The sequence below is a fragment of the Botrytis sinoallii genome, assembly GCF_014898435.1.
Source record: "Botrytis sinoallii strain Bc 23 chromosome Unknown BSIN_001, whole genome shotgun sequence".
Classification (NCBI taxonomy): Eukaryota; Fungi; Ascomycota; class Leotiomycetes; order Helotiales; family Sclerotiniaceae; genus Botrytis; species Botrytis sinoallii.
Window position 1 is genome coordinate 5,169,721 of NW_024066028.1, and position 25,030 is coordinate 5,194,750.

General features: G+C 41.7%; 4 protein-coding genes across 4 annotated transcripts; 2 read left to right on the top strand and 2 right to left on the bottom strand.

Annotated features, from left to right (window-relative positions):
- Positions 1 to 860: 860 nt before the first annotated feature.
- Positions 861 to 6,806, bottom strand: EAF02_001094 (uncharacterized protein). The gene is made up of 7 exons (XM_038897142.1): positions 6,285 to 6,806; positions 5,947 to 6,163; positions 5,541 to 5,735; positions 3,801 to 5,482; positions 3,614 to 3,744; positions 2,802 to 3,516; positions 861 to 2,732 (listed from the first exon to the last, which is right to left on the bottom strand). Exons 2-7 carry the CDS (start codon positions 6,024 to 6,026, stop codon positions 1,378 to 1,380), a joined length of 4,158 nt encoding a protein of 1,385 aa, XP_038764001.1. The 5' UTR covers positions 6,027 to 6,163; positions 6,285 to 6,806; the 3' UTR covers positions 861 to 1,377.
- Positions 6,807 to 9,270: 2,464 nt separating this feature from the next.
- EAF02_001095 (uncharacterized protein) lies at positions 9,271 to 12,351 on the top strand (the record flags this gene model as incomplete). The annotated part of the gene is made up of 2 exons (XM_038897143.1): positions 9,271 to 10,148; positions 10,207 to 12,351. The coding sequence occupies exons 1-2, from the start codon at positions 9,906 to 9,908 to the stop codon at positions 12,349 to 12,351; spliced, it is 2,388 nt and encodes a 795-aa protein (XP_038764002.1). The 5' UTR covers positions 9,271 to 9,905.
- A 3,891-nt stretch (positions 12,352 to 16,242) lies between these two features.
- EAF02_001096 (uncharacterized protein) lies at positions 16,243 to 19,277 on the top strand (the record flags this gene model as incomplete). The annotated part of the gene is made up of 8 exons (XM_038897144.1): positions 16,243 to 16,862; positions 17,034 to 17,110; positions 17,360 to 17,700; positions 17,818 to 18,015; positions 18,115 to 18,318; positions 18,443 to 18,594; positions 18,689 to 18,773; positions 18,903 to 19,277. The coding sequence occupies exons 1-8, from the start codon at positions 16,501 to 16,503 to the stop codon at positions 19,275 to 19,277; spliced, it is 1,794 nt and encodes a 597-aa protein (XP_038764003.1). The 5' UTR covers positions 16,243 to 16,500.
- A 1,480-nt stretch (positions 19,278 to 20,757) lies between these two features.
- EAF02_001097 (uncharacterized protein) lies at positions 20,758 to 23,865 on the bottom strand (the record flags this gene model as incomplete). Its single annotated transcript, XM_038897145.1, has 1 exon — positions 20,758 to 23,865. One exon carries the CDS (start codon positions 23,863 to 23,865, stop codon positions 20,758 to 20,760), a length of 3,108 nt encoding a protein of 1,035 aa, XP_038764004.1.
- Between the last annotated feature and the right edge of the window lie 1,165 nt (positions 23,866 to 25,030).

Sequence of the window (25,030 nt, forward strand, 5' to 3'; positions counted from 1 at the left end):
CATATCTACACCACACACATCTATCCCCAATCTTCCTAATCTCCCCGATATCCTCAAACATTAAACATCAAACCCAAATAAATATTATTATATTACTTCCTCATCTACCTACTCACTTATTTATCTCCTTACACACATTATATATCCAATATTGTAAATACTATACTTCACTTCACTCTCTATACTACACATCCACCCCCTATATCACGCATCCACCCTTAATCCTTTCAGATATGTAATTAAATCTGTAAAGATTTATATATTTATATATTTATCTACCTATCTACCTATCTACCTATTCATTCATTCACCTACCCATTCATCCACTTATCAACTCATCAACTTACAAACACATTCATAAACATATAAATTCATAAATCCATAAATTCATATACAAATCCCAATACTATTTATACCTCTATTTTCCAACTACACATATCAATCCCAATACCAATACCAATCATTCCCTCCATTCCATTCCACCAAACCAAACACCAACTTTTTGCTCTACTTCTATTTCTACTTCTATTTCCATTTCTATTCTCTCCACTCTCATATCATATCATATCATACCATATCATATTATTACATTCCCACTCCCCCTCCCCCCCCTCACCCACCAGATGAGAATTAAATACCCAATATCCACCTACCCCGACCTACCCCATACACATACATAATACATATAATATCTATATTCATCATGACAAAAAGATGGTTACATATTACATATTACATACCCACCGCCTATCTACCTAGGTATCTAGTCTCCAGACACTACCTACTTCTAAATAAACCCCCTAATCCACAATAATCTAGGCTCATATGCTACAAATCTACAATCTATCACTATATCACACCGTCCAAGTATGAGACACTGGATATAGTTGTACCTGGTATTTATTGATTTCTTCATCATCTCATCTCATATAATACATATCTGTTCATCCATCCCATCAATCATCACCTCGATCCTTCCATCAAACCATCGCCCCACCACAGGGTATATTATCTAACATCACATCCATTCCACACCAATTCATCCCTTCCATCCAACTTGAAGAATCCCCCAATCATTCCTAAAAACCAAAAAGCCACATCCATCTCAAGTACAAATTCCATGCATTACACCTGGGTATATAAGAGCCCCTCCCTCTCGAAAGCTCAAAGCCTAAAGCTAAACGCCATGCCATATTTTTATCGCTCCGTCCCACCATATTGTTACAATTCCTAGATATCCATGTCCCAATTTTGATGCTGCCATGATGTTTCCATAACGCCTCAAAATGCAAGTCCCTTATACGATTCATATCCATATCCATCGTTCCATCATTCCGTTCAAATGTCTTCACTCATCAGCATCGTCCACTTTCCCATTCAGTCCTTCTGATTAGCCCTCCAATTCTCCAACATCTTCCTCACCTCCTTCATAGCCACCGGCTTCGTCATAAAAAGATCAATGCCACAAGCTCTCGCCTTCTCCACATCATCTTTACCCGCCAAACCCGTAAGTGCCACCACTAATGCTTCATTCTTCTTACTCTTGTCTGTTCCATCGTTGGCTATTGCTCGCTCTCGTCTTGACTTTTCCAATTTTCGAATTTCTTTTGTAGCATCGAATCCATCCAGAATTGGCATACTTATATCCATGAAAATGATATCATATCCCTCTGGTCGTTCCTCGACTTTCTTTACTGCTTCAAGTCCATTTTCTGCCTCATGAACCGTTGTGTATCCCAATCTCGTTATGAAGTGACGCAGAAGTTTGAGATTTATCATGTTGTCATCTACTAAAAGTAGATTTGGTGCGAAGGGGTCAGAATCTGCGATCGCGATTGAAGGTTGGCGTGTACTTGTAGTTGTGGTTGAAGAACCAGATGGGTGACTAGTCACATATCCAACTGATGGATTAGGTGGAGATGTGAGACCAAAGCTTGAAGCTATGGGGGTGAGAAGGTTATTATCCAGAGAAAGTTCCCCATGTGAAGTAGAGTTTTTACCACCTAAAGGTAAAGGAAATGGGAACTCTTTGCCCTTTTCAACAAGTGCGTTTGGAGTCGGTGATTCAATAGCTTTCCGAGCATTCTCGCTATCAGCCGCCATACGACTATTATCCAATACTTCGCCACCATTCGGAGAAATCAGCAAATCCTCAAAAACATTACTGAGATCATTAGTGCTAGCTTGCGCCATGCTAGATGAATCGGGCGTGATGGCTGTACCACTTGCAGTTGTCACACCTTCAAGGCAAGATCGAAGTGCTCTAGCAAGTTTGAGTGGACCCACTGGTTTCGCTACTACGGTGACATTGCCTTTGATGCCAGCTTCTGCGAATGAGTGGTTGAAGCGTGAAGAATGCGGACATAGAACCAAAATTGACGGTTTACTGTGGCGAGGAAGCATTTTACGGAGATTCGCGAGAACAGACAAGTCTGGAGCGTTCGCTAGGATAATTTTTGGGTTCTTCGATAATGGCACAATCTTCAGACCATACCAATATGTAAGGAAATTTCTGACGGAACTTTCAAGAAACTTTCCCTTCCTTGCAAGTATAGGGTCTATAGTAGGAGGATTGAAATTAAAGAGGCCTACTTCACGACCGCTAATCTCATTTCGCAATAATGATATTGATTCGTCTGTCTCACGTAATAACGAGGTTACAGCTTTTGGTGTTGCTGGTGCTGATGTATCTTTTGGCATTTCGCGAAGAAGGGGCAAGGTAACTCTGACCTCTGGAGAATTGTGTTAGTACTGGAACAACATGTCATATCTACGCAGCCGGAAAGCTCAGGGTTACTCACCAGTACCGCGTCCTAATTCGCTATCGATCGTAATGTCTCCTTCAAGCAGGTTGATAATACTCCTCACAATAGACAGTCCCAATCCAGTCCCACTCGAGAGGGTGTTCTCCTGAGCAAATGGAGTGAAAAGCTTTGATCTAAGGAACTCGCTAGATATGCCCTTTCCTGTGTCAGTCACTGTCAATATGATCATTGATCTCGGAGTCCTCCCATCACCAGGAACATTAAGATCATCTAGTTTAGCAGTCTCTAACTTGACCCGTACATAGCCGTGTGACGTATATTTCAATGCGTTCCCGAGCAAGTTCATGATGATTCTTCGGAAAGCACCGGGCTGTGTAGTAAAATTGTAGTCATCTAGAGCAATATCCAGGATGACTGAAACTTGTGGGGTTTGGTTCGCTGAAGATGACATGGCAAGCAATCCTGATTGTCTTTTCGAATCCGAGCTTTTGTCATGTATATCATGAACCATATCAAAAGTTTTTGCCGTGACATTTTGAAAAACGTAGCCAGCAAAAACACTCTCAACCACCTCTTCACAAAGGACTGCGACATCCACTGGCGCAAACAGATTAATCATAGGTAAGTCGGATTGTTGCAAAGCCAGGGGACCAGCATTACTCGATTGCGATCTTCGTTTCGTGGAGCCTCGTCGATTTCTACGCCAATTCTTCTCAAGACTACTAATTTTAGAGAAGTCCAGAATATGATTCTAAAACGAAGTAGTCAGCAGGGTGAACGAGGTCCGGGGTGTGAGGAAAGGGAAATGAGAGTGAGCTGCACCCAAGAGCAGTCAAAAAGGGACTCACAATAGTGTCCAAAAGGGTACGGCCACAACTATCAATCGTTTCGACAAGTTCTTGAGCTAAATTTGGCAATGAAAGATCATCCAATATCTCAGCAGACGCAAGTATTCCGTGCAGCGGGCTTCTTAGTTCATCTGTGCACATCGTTAGCCCCTTGATAATATTCTGGCAATCATCGCTCAATACTTACGAGAAATACTTCCAATGAAGTCACTCTTTTTCTGATCAGCAACTTCGGTACTTATACGGGAACATTCAGCCATGACACTATTTCCAAACGCAGAGAGAAACGACAATTCGTTTTGTTTGGATAGAATACGCGTAGGCTCTGTTGACCAAACACAGCATGCACTGAGCCAGCGAGAACGACCAGCATCCCAAAGTGGGACAAATAACAACTGGCGGACACCAGGAAAATGATTCGACAAAAATCTTCCATCTGCTGCAGCCCTAGCCACTTTATTCTTTCCACGTTGTTGATTTCTGCCTGGTCTTGCAGAAGATTTATAGCCTTTAAGAATGTCATCATCTGACGCTGAGGACATGGATCCATCCGAATCAAAAGTCCATAGCTTTCCGCGGGGGTACCGGCGCAAAAACTGATGTAAAGACTTTTCTTCGAATGGTAAGAATGAATGAGTTCCCGGGTATAGATCACCATTAATCGACGATGCCTCGGGGGTGGAGAATCCCAAAATCTCGATTTCTCGTGTTTGTGACATTGTCGACGATCGAGTAAAAGGTCGTGAAATCGAAGCTTGAGGATTAAATCCGTTTCTCATTTCATCGTCACCACTCGTCTGGCTATCAGTAACAGACGATTCTAAGTTGGAAGTTTGCGTATCACTGCTGAAACCTTTTTGTGCGTCGTAAAATACAGCCCCACCATCTACTTCAAACGCTTCCCTAATAAGATTGGAAGCGCGTGAGAAAAGCAACTTTAAAGCCGAAGCTTCGGTAAACTCCTCGTCAGGGGTATCCGTCTTGCACATATCGGACGGTGACTGCTCAGTTGTACTAGTCTCTCCAAAAGAGGAATATTGTGTGGACTCCATTCCTGGTCGTTCATTGGTGAATGAATCCGATCGTTCAGGCGTCAAAACGGTACCTTCTATCCTTGTAGGAATCGTTGAAGTTGAGGTTACATGCCCCTTTTCTTTACCGTTGCTAAGAGAAAGTGAAGTAGCACTTGAAACCCTCGAATCTTTTGTTGAGGATGAAGACTTTGACTTTTGTCGTCTGATCCCAGTGTCTGTTTCAAACTGGCCAACAATCTTTGTACCTTCTCCATCGTCTGCTTCCATGTCTGCCTCTTCGAGTTCTGCACGACCTTCGACAAATGATGCAAGACCTCTGCTCATCTTCATACCACGTCGATGTTCCTCTACTTCTCGATTCAACTCGAGATGCTTCATAACAGTGCATGCCATTGTGCCCAAGAAAGAGATGTCATCCTTGGAAAGTCCGGGCCTGGCTTGACTATCGACCACAAATAAACTTCCAATCGGTATGCCTCGCTTGGTGATAAGTGGAACTCCTGCATAAAATTTGAGGTGTGGGGGTTCCGTAACAAAAGAAAGTTGATTGAATCGATCATCTAATGTTAAATCATTGACAATGAATGAAGGATATTCTTCGCCCAATACGGTTGGGGCAGTTTCGATGGTCCTGGAGCAGAGATTAAACACAATTGATGACTTGATTTTGAATTCAAATTCGCTCTTGTCATACTTCTCACACAACCTACCAGCCTTTGACACAGAAGTACAGCCGAGCCACAACTCATCACCTGGTTTGTGCTTTGTTGCATCCACTAGGTTTAATGATTTTGTGCTCTCTGCAATGAAATACTGCGTGCCATCATCGATAAGACTTGAGGGATTTGTCAGCTACGAATCAAAGAAAATGGATACGTATGCTTGGAAAATACCTGATCATTGCTCTTTGCACCTCTAATCTCCATGACACTAGCTGGCAGAATGCTGTCAATGATGTATCTGGAGAAGAAATTTTTGTTGAAGTAATATCAGATTGTACTTCTAAATCCGGATTGCCAGACTCTCTGGATAGTTGGGGTGCTGGAAAACATGTCTCGGTATTTATGGAAGCCGTAGGCTGATAGTACCTGGAGGAGATAGATATCAGTATGATGGCTCTTTCACATTTTGAACTTGCGGTGCCAAATGCATTCGGCAGTGAGCCATTCTCGACCATTTCATGAGAGAGACATCTTTGATTTCCTTCTATTTGACTCCAAATGCGTGAATCTTTTTGTGTCTCCTTGCATGATTCTTGTTACACTGGTGCAACCACTTCAAATTGAACGATGAACATACTTGTATAATTCTCTGGCTCTGGCGGAATCGGAAATCCCCTCGACGTGCGAAAGCGCAACTGTTGCTGCTACCGGCGCCATCTGCGCTTGGTTTTAATTGAATGGCTGGCCAGCTTTCGGAACGTTCGACAGGATCGAGAGAAGGTAGTCAAGGTGATGATCAGTCTATGATCAGTCTATGATCAGTCTATGGGTGGGAATGGTCGAGGCAGTGAGATCTGTCTAATGAATGCGATGATCAGAAATGGAGCGATGAACGATTTTGACTTTATTGATGATCGGGATATTGAATGGAAAAGTTAATGGGAAAAGACAAGGAGGTAGTCGAGATTTACGCACCTAGTCTCTAATTGCTTGTATGCATTGGATTGGGTTAAAGAGCAACCCCTCCACCTTTTCGATATGATAGATAGGTACAGACAATGCAGCACCAAATCAAATGCCAATGCCTTATAGGGACCGTTTTCGCAGAGAGACCAAGTGAAATCGAGTATAGAAGTCTTAGACAGTGAAGGGAGTCTAAGCCGGAATAGTATTAATGTGTATTTTAATTTTTTTCCTAACAATCTTATCTTTTTCTTAAACACGCCAACGAAGGAAGAGAAAGTTTGGGTGGTGACGGTTGGGAGGGTCGGGTGGTCGATTGGCAGATTGGTAGGTAGATAAGCTTGGTCGGTCTCTCATCAGTGTACTACCTAGGTACAGTAGGTATCAATTATTGAGTTCGCGTTTGACTTTCGATTCACCTGGCGATTCTACTGGCGGAGATTACCTAATAAATACTAGTAAATACTAGTAAATACTAGTAAATACTAGGGGACCTCGTCTTACCTGATGTTTCTTAGCATGAACACACTCTCATCCTCTCACCCTCTCATACTGTGACGGGACACGGACCAGAAAGGAAAGAAATAAGAAAGAGAGAAGGTTCCAAGTGAAGAGTCGAGAGAGTGTGCCCGGCCCAAGGTCTGGATGGGATGTAGAAAAATCGATCGACATCTTGCGTCATCATGCATTGATTCCTGATTGATATGGGTATCGTAAGCGAAAGAGGCGTGAATGTAAAAATACCATCGGGGTCTCTGGAGTACCCCGGGAGATTGAGACGGGGGCGGGATTCTGTTGCTGTCTGCACTCTCCCTTTTACTCTTACTCTGGTTTTTATTATTCTTACCCTCACTCACCCTCCTCTCACTCGTAACTTACTCTTATTCTCCACACATACTTAGGTCGGTACTAGGTAGCTAGTGGTCCAAAGTGTCAAGTTGTTCATATTCACCGGTGACTGACTCTTGACTCTTCACACTTCACAATCCGCACTTCACTCATACCTACCCGTACGGTACTATATATCTCGGTCATGAATAATCTCGTCCTAGGACCTCCCTCCGACCCCTCAATCAGAGATCTCAATTTTTCACATCATTTGCTGCACGCCGCTGCAAATGATAAGCACTAGCAAAAGAAGCCTTGGGAGACATTTCAGACATTTCAGACTACTGTCTAGGTCCTTCATAGTCTCATAGACTAGAACTAAAACACGACACTAATGGACCCTTTGTTTTACCTTTTTTTTCTTCTCGCTCATTTCGCGTTCCTCTGCTCCATATTAAATTAAAGAAGTGGTTAGAGCGTGCTTTATCTACAACTTGCGCAGAGACTATCCAGAATGATCCTTGCATCTGCATTTGGATGTATCACGTTACCCATCCTTCACTTCCCACCACCCCCTGAATGCTCCATAAAAGCGTTCCGAATAGTTTCCCAGCGAGCCAAGTCTACAGAGTACCGCAATCGATGAACAGTAGATGTTGGCTCTTGGGGATAGTCCGCCCGCCCGTGGACACCCCTAGTACACCGTACTTTATCCTTTTCCGCAGTGCAGAGATTAAGCTTCCGATCTAGACCAGGACTCTCTTCACCACATGAAGCACTAGCATCTTGCAAACATCGAACCGAAATTCCTCAAAAACATTTGTGGCTGAGCTGTCTCCCCATCTATTCCTCTTTCAGGTCATGCTCGCCAACTCATCTGTATCAAGATTTCGAAATCCTATGTTCCATCTGGTATGGCCATGGCATTCTCGAATGCGATTTCTTCGGAAGGTGGGGGGTGGGCGCGTTTGAAAACAGTCTGAAGCTGGTTGGGCTGAATGTACAACGATGGTTGCTTACCATTCTTCACCTAGCTACCGACTACTAACTATGCTTCCGTTTCGTGGATTTCAATAGTCAAGCACTACTGTATGGGAAATCTCAGAGTCGGAAACTTCGGATTCCGTTATGTCTACTCTCTCATGGCATACTCTCATGGCATAGCATGGCATGGCATGGCACGACATGGGAAGGGAATTTTGAATCTTGGTCACGAGAGGTTGATCCGATTTCCAAGGTAGGGTTGATGGGGCTCGGTCTATCTTGGGGGAGGGGGAAGATGAGGATACACGTGGTTGTGCACAAGGAACGGACACTCCCATTTTCCGACACAAGACGATAAGTAAACTAAGAAGAATATTCTGGAAGGAATTTATCGGCATATGATGTCTATGATGTCGTCGTGATTACATTACCAGGTAGATGGAAGATAATTTGTACGGTTGACAAAAAGTTTAATATACAAAGACATTCAATATATTAAATAACCTTAATAATCAAGGATTTTAGTACCCATTAGAGTTTACCAGATCCATTGGAAGCATGAAATTGATGTCACACAGGTACTCGAGTAAAATTAGATTTTAGATTTTCTTCCTTGAGTTTGCACTATATTGTCTGCTTTCCTTTGTATCCTGTGTGTTCTCTGTATCCTCTGTACTTTCTGTATGTTCTGTATGTTCTGTGTTGTGCTTCGACATGAGGATACCAGGTGCTTGAACATCTCACCCACGATACCTTCCATCGCCCTCATTACCTAGTCTGCCTCCAAGGCAATGGCCCTCGGAGAGCCAGCGGAGCGTCATTTCGGTCTGGATAAGTAAGTACCTTTACACTTGGTAAGTAAGCAGACAAGCAGACAAGTAACTTACTCAGAGGGATCAAATAGCTAGATTGCTTGATTCCAAGTACTATCTATCATCTACTTGTTACCATCTGCATATACCTACTATGCGCATACATCGATCGGTGCGCGGGAAGCGATGAACTTACTTACTTACTTGCATATTTCGGAGGATTCACGGCAGAGGTAGGTAGGTAGGTACTATGTGCCTTCTACTCTGCCTAGGTACCTAGGTGCCGTACCTACCTATCTAGGAATTCTAGCTAAAAATAAAGATTCACCCCGCCCATCATATTTGCCATACCTACCTAGTATTTATTACTATCTAGTAGATACTACAGTCTGACATTCATCTCCTTCCCTTTGATCTCTTCAATCTTGGCCTGAGGCAATTGAAATTCTCCGTCTTTTTTTCCATCCATTTGCCCATTCCATTTGCCCATTTGCCCGCCACGGCGCCACTCTACATTTTTATTTCTTCATCCTTTCGGCGTTTGCGTCAACAAGAATAGATTCCTTACATCCGAAAGATTCTGTACCTCACACGATCTACCAGGATTTGATTGGCATCATCGACTATTCTTACATTCTTACATTCTTACATACATTGCGACGGACGACCAAAAAGCCTTATATGTACTACCAAGATCTCAGAATCGTCTAACATCAGTCTTAAATCCCAAATTTGCAAAAGAGCCGCTTTTCTACGATTCAAAATCAACACTCGTACACATTTCAACACCTTCCTATCTACCCCTTACACGAACAAACATCTCCACCCCACGAGTATTTACAAGTGGGGGTATTCGAATCCCTCCTCCATTCAAACGTTCCTCGCCTTGCGATAGTCGCATATCGATCGCATATCAATTCGATTGGCATTGGCGAGTGGCGTGAAGGATATTCTTTCGTTCAAAGACCACCTTTCATACTTCATCTCGATACTTCTACCATCGCTCATCATGCAAATGAATGAGACGTCAATCAATATGAAGCCTGATTCTAATCAAGTCGCATGCGACGAATTTTACAATAGCCTCAACCTCGACAACCTCCCTCCCAACCATAATCTACAAGCGGCTGGGACTAAGAACAATATCGCATCGGGCCCAGAGACAATAAAGGCAGAGGTCCCACAGAAAGCTCCAAAGAAGAGAAAGAGAGTGGTGATCTCATGTACTGAGTGTCATAGGCGCAAGCAAAAGGTGGTTTTCGCTTTCTTGTTGTATTCTCATAAGATGAGTTGTCTAATACCAATTCTAGTGTGATCGTCAATTTCCATGTTCGAATTGTGTTAATCGCAATAAGCAAGATGTTTGTCAATATGAGAATGAATCTGCGAGGAAACAACAATTACTAGATGATTTAAGGTCGTCTGACAACGCGGAATATGGAAAGAATGCACAAGTCGAATCGGATTCCGTGGCAAAAGTTAGTGCTTTAGGATATGCAAAGTCAAATGGGACCCATTCCAATACAACACTAGGAATCTTCAAGAAGATAGAGGCAGAGGTCAACGATGGGGCCGCTGTGACATCGCATTCCATAACAACATCAGAGAATGCTGGACTGCGGGAGAAATACAAGAGCTTGATACGACAATTACCCTCCCGACCCTACATTGATATGCTCTTAAAGACGTTCTTCCGCGAAGTCAACTTTCAATATTATGCTTTAGACGAAGGAACATTTCGCGATCACCTCAGAAATTGGAACAATCTTTCTTTTGCAACTTTGAATAAGGGACCACAGGAATTACCTGCAGATTTACAATTCTTTCCCGCTCTTCTATTCCAATGTATTGCTATGGCCTTACTATTCCAACCACCAGATCATGATCCAAGTTTGGAGTCACTCAAATATGCAGCGGGAATGTCATTTGATGATCTTGCGGCTGATTACAGTGATTCGGGAGTCAGTATTTTGACCTTGTTAGGCAAACGAAACACTACTCTTGTGACTGTTCAGGCCGGTTTTGTAAGGGCGTCGTACTTGAAATATAGTGGAATGGTGCCTGAGAGTTGGCATTCTCTATCCCAAACGATCAAAGACGCTCAAGAGATTGAATTACACAAAGATAATTATCAACCTCAACGTCACAAGCCTGAAGATGGATATGAACATATTTGGCATCAACAACTCCGAAGGAGAACTTGGCTTGTACTCGCTCTATGGGATGTACATATGGCATTGGTTCTTGGTCGACCGACCACAATTGATATGCGTGATCCAAGACCACCTTTTCCTATCGACGCTCCCATACCCGCGACTCTTGAAGATCGACGCAAGACCCCTCCTATAGAACGAAAACCTACAGATATGCCCACACCTTTGACAATGCTATTATGGTATGTTGAAGTTATGGCTCCGCTTTGGGATATATATTACCTTGAGAAAGATGGACCACAACCTAGTGATGCACTAAAGGTTCAAAAGATGCACATTAATATCAAACAAATTCATGAGTTATGTCCACCCTACTTCAGAGCCGAAAATCCTGACACAACTTGGGATAATCACCCTGATTGTTACTGGCTTCCACCTTGCAGATTAATCTTCCAAAACGGTGGTGCATTCACAACAATGGCGCTTCATAGACCATATATTTGTCTTTCGGTTTCCAGTCGCCGTTCTGCTCTTGAAGCTGGTTTGGATATTTTACGAGTGCAACGTGAATATTTCAGTTTACTACAGACAAAACATTACAAAATGTTCAACCTTGTCCTTAATACCTTTGACGCTATCATCCTCTCAGCCGCCATTTACATCCTACATCCATTCGAGAATAGGGATCTTCTTGACAATACTCTACAGCATTTTGATTGGGCCATGGAGAGATTCCATACTATGATTGGTCGCAATGCAATTGCTAATACAGCCGCCGGTGTACTCAAAGCAATCAACATTCGCTTGAAGAAAGCATTAGGAACAAATAAACCTCAACCATCAACTCCATCAGATGTTGAATCCAATCCATCATCGACAGTCGCTAGCTCACAAGCTGTAAGATCTGGTACTTCTACATCTGCACAATCTTACAATTCTCCTGCATCGTCCACCGATCCTTCAACCATATCTTCGGCAAATTCTGTCAATGGAAGTCATTACAATCTTCCCACGATACAAAACTTAACCTCACCAAATCCCAATATACCAGCTGCTTGGGAATTTCAAGGAGCCAATAATATTATGCCACACAATTTTGATCTTTCATCAATTGCTCCTTTACAACCAATGCATGATCTTATATTCAATGATTTGAGTACGAACCTTGGAGGAACAAATTATGATTTGCCATATCAAAACTTCCAAGACGCAAGTTTGTATGCGCAACCTGAACCGTGGCAATTTGAAGGAGATTTGGGTCAGGATAGTTTTTGGGCAGTTATGAACAATTACAATCCTTAAGTAAGTTTTGGGAGGTTATTTAATTTTCATCATTGTTTAAAGGGGCGGAGCAGTAGAAGGTGTATCGGCAGTATATATGAGGCGGATACGAATCTCAGGTCTTTACATAATGTATGGGATGATAGGTTGGTGATTTGAAATGACAGAAAGGGTGAATGGGCGTGGGTATGAAAATGAAGGGATGAGCAAAATATTGTGGTACATGTTTTGACATTATCCTGTCCTATCCTAGGTTATCACATCCTAGATCTAACGATATATTCCTGGAGCGGGGCGGCAATTGTTGAAAAGGCTTTGAGGGGTAGAGGAGAAGGTTATATCGGCACGCCTACACGGTTACGGTTATCATGCTATATAGGTATAATGTATACATTACACGGAGTTATCATTGTCTGGTTGTGTAGTTGAAGTATTCGTTGAGAGTTTATAAAAGTTTTCTTCTTTCTTTAGCTTGATTTGTTTTGTTACATCTGTTGCGTCTCTTGGTGAAATGACTTGGTAAAATGGGTGGTGCATATATTTGAGGTTTTCACTTCCTTTGAGACTTGGCTTGAGCTTTGTTATCGTATGGGTGCGTGGTGGTTTGTGTGGATGATGATGATGATGATGATGATGATGATGATGATGATGATGATGATGATGATGATGATGATGATGATGATGATGATGATGATGATGATGATGATGATGATGATGATGATGATGATGATGATGATGATGATGATGATGATGATGATGATGATGATTGATTGATTGATTAGTTGAAGAAGGGGGTAGGGGGGGAAGGGGGAAGGGGGAAGGGGGAAGGGGGAAGGGGGAAGGGGGAATGGGGAAGGAGTTAAATGAATAGATGAGTATATGGGAAGGTAGATAGATGCATCTCGATTTGTTCTTTTGATGATTGCGTAATCTTACATATAGATGGATAGATGGATGGATGGATGTGGGTAGTAGATAGTGAGTGAAGAGTTTTATGTTGTATTTTCTATGTAATTGGATATGTTTATTTTGTTGCATATTGATAGGTTTGGTTTAGGTTTAGGTTTAGATAAATCGGGATAGTTCTTTTAGGGGGGGGTGGGTGAGAGAGGGTGGGATGGGATTGAGAGAGGGAGGAGGAGAGGAGGAGGAGGAGGAGGAGGAGAGGGAGGAGGAGGAGGAGGAGGGGGAGTTGAGAGGGAGGAGATGAAGAGATGGATGGACGGATGAGAGAGATGGGAAATAGAATATCTGATTATAATTAATAGGTAGGTAGGTATATATATATATGGTATTATATTAATTCATCTTCCGGGCTATCTTATAAATAAATAGGTAGGTAGGTATGAATTATATTCTGGGAGGAACTAAGTTTCTGCTGTATGCTATATGCTGTGTGCTGTGTATAGATAGGTATTGGAGGATTCTGGGTTTTACTCTTTATTATGTTTTATTGTTGGTGTATTTGGGGTTTGGGTTTGGGGTTATTGTGTGTAGTGAAGGTTTTGGAGATGGGAGATGGGGAGATATTAATAGTAAATGAAAGATATAGTTATAGTTATAGTTATTGATTAAAGTATAGTATAGAGAGAGGGGAGAGAAGGGAAAGGGAAAGGGAAAGAGGATATATGCATATCTTTCGTTGGGGTGAAAATTAGCTAGTTGTTAAGCTTAGGGATTGGGGATTGAAGAGTTTTTTTCATATTTGTCGATTGATTATCTATATATTTGCTGAGTTTTTGTTTTCTCTTAGGCTTAGGGGAGGGGAGGGAAGGGAAGGGAAGGGAAGGGAGGAGAAGGGAGGAGGTGGATGAGAGGAAATTGAACTCATCTACGGGTTGAAAATCGTATGCACGTGGTGAGTAGGTTGGTAAGTAGGTACTAGAGAAGAAGAAGGGAGGGAAAAGGGGTCTTGCTGTTTTCTTACTTACGCCATGATAATGAATGGGTAGTTGAGATGTGATGGATATTGACGATTGGATGGAGGAATGATTGGAGGAATGGGCGAATGAATAGGCGAATGAATGAATGAAGAATTGGAGTGAGTTGGTTTGATTCGATTCGTTTTTCTTCGTCATACACTATGATATGACTACCACTGGGTAGGTAGATTCCAGGTGTACATGCTTTTTCAATCGCAGATGAAATTACATGTTGATACATCTAGATTCCACATTCGCTGCTAGATAGAAGTCAATCTTTTGAGGTTTCGTTTTAGGATATGGATAAATGGTACTGGGTGATGTGTTGGATTTGATGTTTGTTGGTTTGTGTGGGATGGGATAGGATGGGATGGTGTTGTATATGTATACAGTATGCAATTGGGTAATGGGATGTAAGTATGAGATTACCATGTAACACGACATATTTCGTACGACTGAAAGTTGGAAATGCCGATGTGTGTGTATGCATTATGAGCTTGTTTTTCTTACTTTGCCCGGATTTTTTGTTTCGTTCTTTCTTTTGGTCGGTTGGATGAAGGTCTCTGGGTATATCACATCTCTCTGTCTGTATGTTTATCACTGAGTCATCTATTATCGAAATTGTGAGCAGAAACTAGAAGATCTCTTCGAAAATCTCTGAAACATAGATACTTTTTCAATACTACCACGGGAGATGGATGATTTCGTTGTATTGATTGGTATAATTTGGGTTGATGATCTACCTAGCTATGTATCTAGATTCATTTATGTTTCTTTGTGGATCTGTGGGTATGCATGTAGCTATGTATGCAGCTGAGTTGGATTGAGATGCGGAAATGGCGTTAGTTATGTTGCACGACATCGGACCGGATTCACCACGTGTGGATGTAGGTAGGAAGGAAGAAAGGATGGATCGAGAACTATTCGTGTATATTTGAGATTGGATCTTGATTTATTCATATGGGATTGAGAAGTGGAGGTGTTGAGGAGTGAGAGAAAATGATAGGTGATATTCTATGGTGTTGATTTTCTTTCGTCTAGTTTAGATATAACTTCCCCTATTTTATCAATTTGAAAATAAAGTCATCCTCTTTCTAACTTCTCTACTATTTGCCCCTAACTTTCACAAAATCATCCCATGAAGAACAAAAAAAGATACAGTATCGTGACTTAGGAATACAAATTAAGGTTATATCATCCCTCAACAAACCACATCTTCATCCCTCCAACCAATACCCAAAAAGATCATTGGGACATCGCCAAGACCATTCCTAGTCATTGTGCTACCGATGGGATGGAAACTTCAATTAGCCGAGCAGTAATGTTCGGATGGGGAACTGAACAATCCACCTGAGAAGAATGAGGGACGAATGAGAGCATCAATAAGAGAAACCCCAAATAGAATTCGTTCCAAGACCTCAAACCTGCATACATGTATGTATATGCACATGCGTACATATGCATACATGCTGTACACAACCATTTGATCTGTTGAAGAAGAAACTTCATTTCCTTCGGGACAAATGCCAAGATAAGCCAATGTAGCACCAATGCGATGGGAAATTTCTAATCGTATTCCTTCACTTTGCCGGAATGGGCTATTGGATGAGAATCCGTGTTTCAGTATTGTGGCGGCGATGCTTGAAGAAGTGAAGATCTGAGATATGTATGGTACGTCGGGTCTCATGGTACCTGGTATGGGATATTGGTGATACAAATGTGATGGGAGAAGACACCCAAGTCGATAACTTGATTGGATTTTCGGGGTACGGATTTGGTTGTGAGATGGTGGTTTGAGGTCGGGTTCGAATGTTCTATTTGTATTGATATATGTATATATATTGTTGATTCCTGATTCTGATATGTGTTGTTTCAGACGCCTTTTGATTTGATGGTTGTCGGTTGTGTTTGCTTCGCTCTTACCCTTTTTCGTGAATATGATGTGGGTGAGGTTTCACTATTGATGGTGTTATATTGCTTTATATCTTTACCATCACTTTCTCTGGGGGAATAATGATGAAGATATATAGACGCTGAAGTTGAAGTGGTGTTCTTTGAGATGAGATATATTTCTGAGTGAATATGACTGAAGAAATGTCTTTTGTTTATTGACAATAACTTGGTGGTCAGGTAGAATCGTTGGTTGACCAACAATCGAGCGGAGAAAGTGAATACTGCAATTTCTATTCGACATTGCCAACTCATACACTTCGGTTATATATACGTCTTCCTCGCTCAAGTTCAAAGCATGGATTCACTCTTCTCGGCAGTGAGGTTTCGTCCTTTTAAGATGACTTCAATTTTATATTGGGGGTGCCGCAATTTTCTCTTGAGGTTGGAGGATTTTACTACTATGGCAACAATAATAGGAAGTCCTTCATCTTTAAGTATATCAAGATCATCAACATCTTCAATATATACAAAAGACACAGAGGTGAAGAGAACCTTATATCTTCAAACAATGGGAATTCTACAACCATTCATGGAGCATTCGCTCTTGATTCTCATCACGACTTTCCTAGTATATCAGGTCACATTGGTGGTTTATCGGCTTTACTTTAGTCCTTTGGCTAAGTTTCCAGGTCCTAAATTGGCGGCGGCAAGTCTTTGGTATGTTGGTGTTTTTGATATATCAGGACTGAAGATTCCTAGAATGGAACTGGAAGTAGTAAGAGGAAGTTCCTCAAAGAAGAGAAAGATTGCCTCATTGTGGTATCTTTGCAAGAGATGAGGTATGAGGGTTCGGGTCTTTGAAATTTACTAATACACGTGTTGATACAGGTATGAGTTCTACTATGATGTTTGGCGTGATGGACAATTTACTTTTAAGATCAGAGAGTGCATAAGGTTTATGGTATGTGTTTTTGATTTTCTTATGGGACATTTCGTGTTGATGAGCAGATTGTTTCTTTTCATATCTTCTGGGTGTTGTGATGTTGGACTCTCCTTTTCTTCATTTATATCTTCATGTTACTTCTCTTTTGTTTCCACTTCCACTTCCACTATCTTTCAATATGCTTCTATATCCTTATATCAATCACAGCCTCTACACTTCTCATAATCTCTCCTTTGACACCATCACTCTATCCCATATACTAACATCCCAGGTCCCATCATCCGCATCTCTCCTCACCAACTTCACGTCTACGACCCCGCTTTCTATGAAGAGTTGTATTCTCAACACAAAGTCCGTCACAAGTATGCCTACTTCCTCGATCGTTTCCAACTCCCAGGTTCAGCTTTCGGAAGTGTCGATCATAAACTTCATCGAGAAAGACGCGCTGCTCTCAATAAATATCTCTCAAAGCAAACGATCAAGAAATTGGAACCTATGTTACTTGATATGCTTGATAAATTATGTGGAAGAATTGAAGAGTTCAAGGAAAAGGGTGAGAAGTTGGACATGAGAGTTGTTTATCAGTGTTTCATAACTGATGTTATTACTTTGGTTCGTTTACTTGCTTTCCATTGCTATACTGCCACAAATCTTCCTTTTAGTTCTGATTATGAACTTGACTCTTCAAAAAAACTCAAATAACCTCATGAAACTAACTCTCATACACAGTACGCACTCAATCGTTCCTGGAATCATCTTGATTCTCCCAATTTCTCACCCCTCTGGGTCGAAACCATAGCCGAAACCGTCAAATTAGGCCATCTCCTAACACAATTTCCTATCCTCCTACCTATTTCTCTAGGACTTCCCAGATGGTTTTTAAAGATCACCAAACCTGGTTTTGCCATGCTAATGGATTTTCGTAAGGTTAGTATTCTTTGACACGTTCCCCTTTTCCGCTTCCACTTTTCTTTCACAACCGAGAATCGAGGGGAAATACATATCTAATGCATCATGTTTTTCTAGGCAATTGAAATAGACACCCAGAATATCCTCGATGGTAACTACAAATTTGATCCCGATAAAGGTAACGGAATTGAAGGAACAATCGTCCATGCAATTCTTGAATCAGATGAAATCCCTCCTTCGGAAAAAGAGTTTCAAAGATTATTTGAAGAAGCGTTTGTACTAATTGGAGCTGGGAGCGACACGGTGTCGAACATGTTGACTGTAAGTGATTTTTCATTCTCCTAGATTTTGAGAAAAGGAAAGAAGGGAAGGGAGTAGGGAAAGAAAGAAAAGAATCTATTGGACAGAATATAAATGTCCAATTTACTAACATGTCGAATTTCAGAACACACATTTCCATCTTCTCGATAATCCACAACATCTGAAAACGTTAAGAGATGAATTAAAATCAGTTATGCAGGATCGATACGCAAGAGCTTGTCTGAAAGATCTTGAAGGCCTTCCCTTTTTAAATGCTGTTACTAATGAAGGTTTGAGGTATATATTCACTTCCTTGTCCTTTTCCTCTTCCTCTTCTCTAAGCGGATCCTCTATACTTTGGGGACTCGCTCTAACTAACTTACTCGAATAGACTTTCTTATGGTGTATCAACTCGTCTTCCTCGTATATCTCCTTATGAAGTTATGATGTATAAAGATTGGGAGATTCCTGCTGGTGTACGTATTCTCGCAATTCCTCGCCTTTCACCCCTTTAGTTTCGAAGGGAAGACTTCTAGATTACATCATCATGCTTGAATTCAATTTCAGCCTTGAACGGGACAAAATAGAAAGCTAATATCACACAGACACCCGTCTCCATGACCTCCGTCCATATGCACCAAAACCCCGATATCTTCCCCGACCCACTGACTTTCAACCCCTACCGCTGGCTCACCACTTCCTCTCCCACCAATAGTTCTTCCACCACTCCACCCTTTCAAACTCTTACCCCTGACAAAACTCTCGAAAAATATCTCGTCGCTTTTGGCAAAGGATCGCGCTCCTGCGCAGGCATTAATCTGGCCAAAACCGAAATCTTACTCACGCTCGCGACAATCTTTAGAAGATATGAAGTACAGGAGTTGGTGGAGACGGAGAGGAGAGATGTGGAGGTGAAGAGGGATTTGTTTTTGCCGTTTCCGGAGGTGGGGAGGGGAGGTGTGAGAGTTAGGTATGGATAGGGATGGGAAGGGGAGAGGGAGAGGGATAGGGGAGTGGGAGATAGAGAGGAAGGGGGTGGGATGGAGATGAGAAAATGGAGGGAACTGTTTGGCATTACATTGAAATCTGTAAATGAGTATACAGCATCCAAAGTATCAACGCGAACAAACAACAAGATACCTACCTACGCAAAGAACTTCTAGGAAAGCGATGCAGGTGAGGTGAAGCGAGAAATACACATATATACATTAAGGCTACAAAAGAAAGACCTCAAAATTTTGAAAAGTCACTTGTGGGATTGTGTAGCATGGATGGATGGATAGATGGGTAGATGTATGTGGGATTGTGTAGCATAGATGTATGTATTCCGATACCAAGTTAGAAGTTTAGAGATTGAACGGAGTCTGAAGTCTAAGATTGATTCTGGAGTCTAGGATTTTTAAGGATTGTTGAAAGGGGAGGGAGGATATTTCGGAGTCAATGGTTATCTTATAGTTGTAGTTGTAGTTGTAGCTTTGAGTTGGTAATCTTACATCCAGGAAGGTGTGATCAGATTGCTCATTCCTGAATACCTGAATACCTATATACCATCCATCCATCCACTGATTCATCAACATATATGTGAGTTATATCTTGAAATCCCGAAACGAAGAAAGATTATGATAGATACCTAGCGAGATGAATCTGAGAGTCCGTCCCTACTCCCTAGTAAGATTATTATAGATACAGATACAGATACAAATGCAAATAAAAATAAAAATAAAAAAACACATATGAATATCAATAGGTATAACTAAGAATCACAAAACCCAAACACTACTCATGCATTTTCATTTCTAAATTCCCATTTCCCATCTCTTCATGAACTAACCCCCCCTTCCCCAATACATCTCCGCACAAAATCAGAATTAGAACCTGTCAATCTCACATGTAATAACCCCAAAACTATAATGATACATAACACATAATCTATAAAACATTACGTGATATATCCAACTGCATCAACTACATCAACTACGTAGACATCTACTATTCACGGTGTTAGAAGTTCAAAATCCTGTCCACCCCCACAACCCCCCATGAACCAGAGATGAGATAGGATTACTAATATCACATCACACTACATACCTAGGTACACACCACACTAGAAAATAGAAAAATAGAAAAAATAGAAAAATAGAAAAATAGAAAAATAGAAAAATAGAAAATAAAAATAGAAAATAGAAAATAGAAAAATAGAAAAATAGAAAATAGAAAATAGATAATTCGGAAAACATCTTCTTCAATCTCTTTTCTCAACTTTTAATTCTAAACAAGAACAAGAACGCAAACGCTTAATTGTACCTAATCAAATCAATCAACCGAAGAGTAACAAACAAATTCAGTATATTTTAGTAAGTATTCGTATAGGCTCATCTTGTCTCTCATACAAACAAACAACTAGATCTCATGCCAGATGCAAATCACTCAATAGCATCTATACAAATCTATCTAACTAATCTACAATTCTTCATGTTTAACCTCTTCTTCCTTCTTATCATCCTTCGCCTTTCTAACTGCTTCCAAAATTTGTTCTTCGCTAGGCATCTCATCATTCTCCCCCACCTTGAAAATAGGCTTTCCTTCGGTTCCTTCATCACCCTTTCCAGCCTTTCCATCTGGTCCTCCAAAGCCCAAATCAATTGTCGCATCTGCTTCATCGGCAGTTGAAGTTCCAGTCTTCTTACTCTTCTTCGTCTTGGACTTCGATTTTGTGGCCTTCTTCTTCTCGGGTTTGCTAGTTGGCTTGCGAGCAGTCTTGTATGGTTGTTTCATACTCTTCATGATAAGTTCTACACCAATATCTTGAAGTTGTTTGGTCTTTTCGGCGAGATCCTTGATAAGAAGAACAGGATCAGCTGTAGCAGCGAGTTTTTCTTGTTGGTCGACAAGCTCGGAGAGCCACTTAGAAATATCATCGTAAAGAGCTTGAGGAGCTGCGAGATCAGCTTCGTTGTAGACTGGTGGATCCATTGTTTCTTCTTCGGGAGGAGCAGTTACTGTTGATGAAGCGGAACCGGCATTCTCTTCATCTTCGAGATCGGCGAAATCATCAACAGTGGCTGTGGATGTTGTTTCGGAATTGGCTGAAGCGCTGGATTTAGATGCGCTGAAGGAAGAATGGGCCTCTGTTTCATTTTTGATTTGCTCTCTTACACCGGCAATGAATGATTTAGTTTGCTCTAGTGCTTCTTTAAGGGACTTCAAATGTTCAGGTCGGCCAGCGGCTTCTTCTCTTCGCTTTTGAATTGGGGCAACGATGTCTTTCATTTCCTTGAGTTTGGCTTTGAGTTCGTCACGAGATGCATCAGCACCCCCAGAATAAATCCATTCACTAGCTGCCTTAGATTTGCTCTCTAGATCTGAACGTTCGGTTTCTGTAGATGCGGCGATGAATTCTTCATTATCAAGGAAGTCTCTTGCCTTGTATGTAAATCCTTCCAATTGGTTCAGAGCTTCTTCGCGTAGACGACGGGATCGGTCGGAATCATCAAACGCAGCAATACGATCTTTCATTCTAGTGATTTCGGAAGCTGGAACTTCTGGAAGACCTTTGAGTTCTAGTTCATATTTCAATGGAATGACAATCAAAGTTTTCTTGCTCTTGGCGGCTTCCTTGTCCTTGGCTGATGCGGAGGCGGATTTTGAGGCAGATTTAGAGCTGGACGATGAGGTGGCTTTTTTAGATGTAGTCGAACTTTCGGTGGTGCTAGAGCTGTCGGTGGATTCCTTACCATCCTCTAATGGTGCTTGATCTTTCTTTCCAAATCCGAAAAGTCCCTTGACACTATCGACCATACTCTCCTTCTCTATTTCTTCAACCTCACAGTCAACGACGAATTTTACGATATCCATTTCACCGTTGACAGGACTAACACGAGTGCTTAAATGGACTCTGATATCCTTGTTGTCGCAATTGTGTTTCTCTTTCAAAAGAGCTACAGAATCTGTCAAATTTTGTGTAGTGATGGCTTTCAATTCCTTTTCTGCGGATCCTGGCGATACTTTCTCGGATGATGCAACATGTTGATAGAAATCAATAGTAAATTCCTCATGATTTTCGAAAGTAAATTGCTTCTCCGCGTTGACATTAGTGGTCGGTTCGTACAATCTCATGTGCCTTGGCTTCTTGTGAATATCAATGTATTTAATACCAGCGGCATAAGAAGCACCATCGTAACTTCGAATTTCCTTGACCCTGAACGAAGGACTGAGTCCGGCCCCTCTGAATCCAGCACCAAAAACGGCGGCTTCATCGGCATTGACATTGGTGCGGATCTTGTCGGAACCTCCAACAATCTTCTCAAGCTCCTTCTGAACGAATGGAGTTCTGATCGCACCTCCATGGAGAATGATAGAATCAAGATCCTTAATCTCAAGATTGGCAAGATCTAAAGCCTTCTCAATGACTGTACCAACTCGAGCAGCATGATCCTCGGCGAGTTTTTCGAACTCAGCTCGGCTAATCTTGTATTTGAAGTCAACATCTTCGTAAAGGCCTTCGAAACTAGCTTGAGTATTGGCATTGGCACTGAGAATTTGTCGTAAACGTTCGGCTTCCTTCCACAACTTCGCAGCAGCTCTTCCATGAGCCTGGACCTTCTCGGCAGTTGCTGATACCTTTTGTGCCTTGGGAGATTCGACAAATTGTGCAATCATATCATCGACGATGACAGCGTTGAGAGCATCACCTCCAAGGGTTCTATCCCATCCACTGCTGACGACTTTTACTTCTTGAATGGTCTTGTTGAACTTTCCAACGTCCTTTACGGTTCGTCCTTGGAACTTCAAGATTGAAGCCTTTGTAGATCCGGCGCCCATATCAAAAATCATGTGGTGTTCGGCTTTTCCTCCTTCGTTGATGCTTGGGAAGGTTCGGGAGGTAGCGTAATTGAGACCGACAGCCAATCCATCACTGATCAATTCCAAAACTCGAAGACCTGCCAAATCTGCCGCCAAAAGAACAGCTCTCTTCTCCTCCGTGGTGTAAAAGACTGGGACGGTAATAACTAAATCATTGACTTTGCTACCTGCTAGAGCCTCGGCGTTCTTTTGAATGCTCTGCAATTCCATGGCTAAAATTTCCTCAACAGACCATGGCTGCTCATCTGCAGCAAATGCACCGCTTCGGAAAGCTGCTGTGCCTCGTGTCTTGTCCGCCTCCAATTGTAAAGCCGGGTGTCGAATTCCATATTGTTTAATGAGATCATTCTCCGTCTTCAAATCCCAGGAGGGCTTGAGGTTAGGATAGACATCTCCAGGAAATCGTGCAGCCAAAGCGACCGCATCTGAACCGTAAACTCGTTCCGGGAACGATCCGCTGACTGGGTTTTTCGAAGGCTTAAAAGCTACGGCGGATGTTTCTTTTCGACGAGAGTCTTTCGTGAGAACGATTTCGAGTGGTATACCGGGTTTTACTAAAGCTGCCTTGATATATTCTGTCCCAAGATCAACACCTAAAACTGCCGATGCAGCCAATGCTGTGGAAGTGAAGATATAAAATAAACATAATATGGACAAGATTGGAGAAGAAAAGATCTTCCCCGAAGGACTCCTCGAAAGAGCCATTATATGTTGTGGTGTAGCAAGCTTAATTGCTAAAGAAATGAATGAGGTGAAATAATATTCAAGAGGGGGGAAGAGGGAGGAGAAGGTCAAAGAAATACTATAACGAGTTTCAACTACTCGAGTATCAAAGTGTGCCCTGCCTCAGATATTCGACATAGAATCTGTCCACAAGAATTCCAAGTCAAATATTCTTGAGGACAACAATACAATTGTAAATATAACAACAAGACCTCTTCTATTTGATTTTTAATATAATAAATTCACTTATGGACAAGTATTCTTTTCTAGATACTTCTCCAAGGTGTTCCCAAAGATTGACGTTGATAATCCTTGCAAGGACCAAAGAGGACAGCTTTACAATTATCAGTCCTCTAAGGCTGAGGGTTCTCGGGGGGGGGGGGAAGTTGCAATCGATAAGATGTCTTATCTGAGATCCGATAAGAGAAAGGTGGAGCCCACGGAGCAAACGGTACCCGAATCTCCGACCTTCCGACCAACATTTGAGGGAAGCAAGCGAGGCAAGCTTGAGGCAAGGATTCCAACTTTCCCCCTCCATTCCTCTGCCCCTCCCCCTCCCTCTCTTCCCCTCCATTACTATTCCTTGACATTAATATCGTACAAATGCCGGTAAATGATCTCATCCACTCGTGTGGCAAAGAAATTACGAGGTATTTGGAACACAACTCTACAACTAATTACATCTTATGAAAGAAGTATTACTATTACATCTTCGCAAGCTATCACGTCTCGCCGTCGGTTCACACATTAACACATTTAAACATTGTCGATCATTCAGCTAATCTACAGCTTCAAAACAAAGCAACAATTCTACAAAATACAACTGCAACTTGATGACGAAAGATCCTGCGGTTTCTCTACGTATACGACATCTACCGGTACCTTGGCTTCTCAACCTGCCCTCTCAGCCACCGGTCTACAAGTTAATCATCCATCTGTCTGTCTCCTTTCCTTCCATAACCTTATGACAGTCATATAAAGCCACAAGTCACGCTAGTCATCATTGTGCAGAATTTTAGGCTTTTTATAAAAACGGCGCATTACAACCACAAAAATAGATTTGATCGATAATCAGTCCTCTTAATCTTCTTTAAATTATCATTTGCTACTCGTCCAAAAATTTCTAACACTCACAAAACTACACATT

Excerpts from the sequence above, each read along its gene's own strand:
- EAF02_001094 (XM_038897142.1), bottom strand. The coding sequence starts at position 6,026 with ATGGCGCCGGTAGCAGCAACAGTTGCGCTTTCGCACGTCGAGGGGATT. Across the intron at positions 5,736-5,946 it reads AGAGCCAGAGAATTATACAA|GTACTATCAGCCTACGGCTT; the intron begins GTATGTTCATCG and ends TATCTCCTCCAG. Across the intron at positions 3,745-3,800 it reads CTTCATTGGAAGTATTTCTC|ATGAACTAAGAAGCCCGCTG; the intron begins GTAAGTATTGAG and ends CGATGTGCACAG.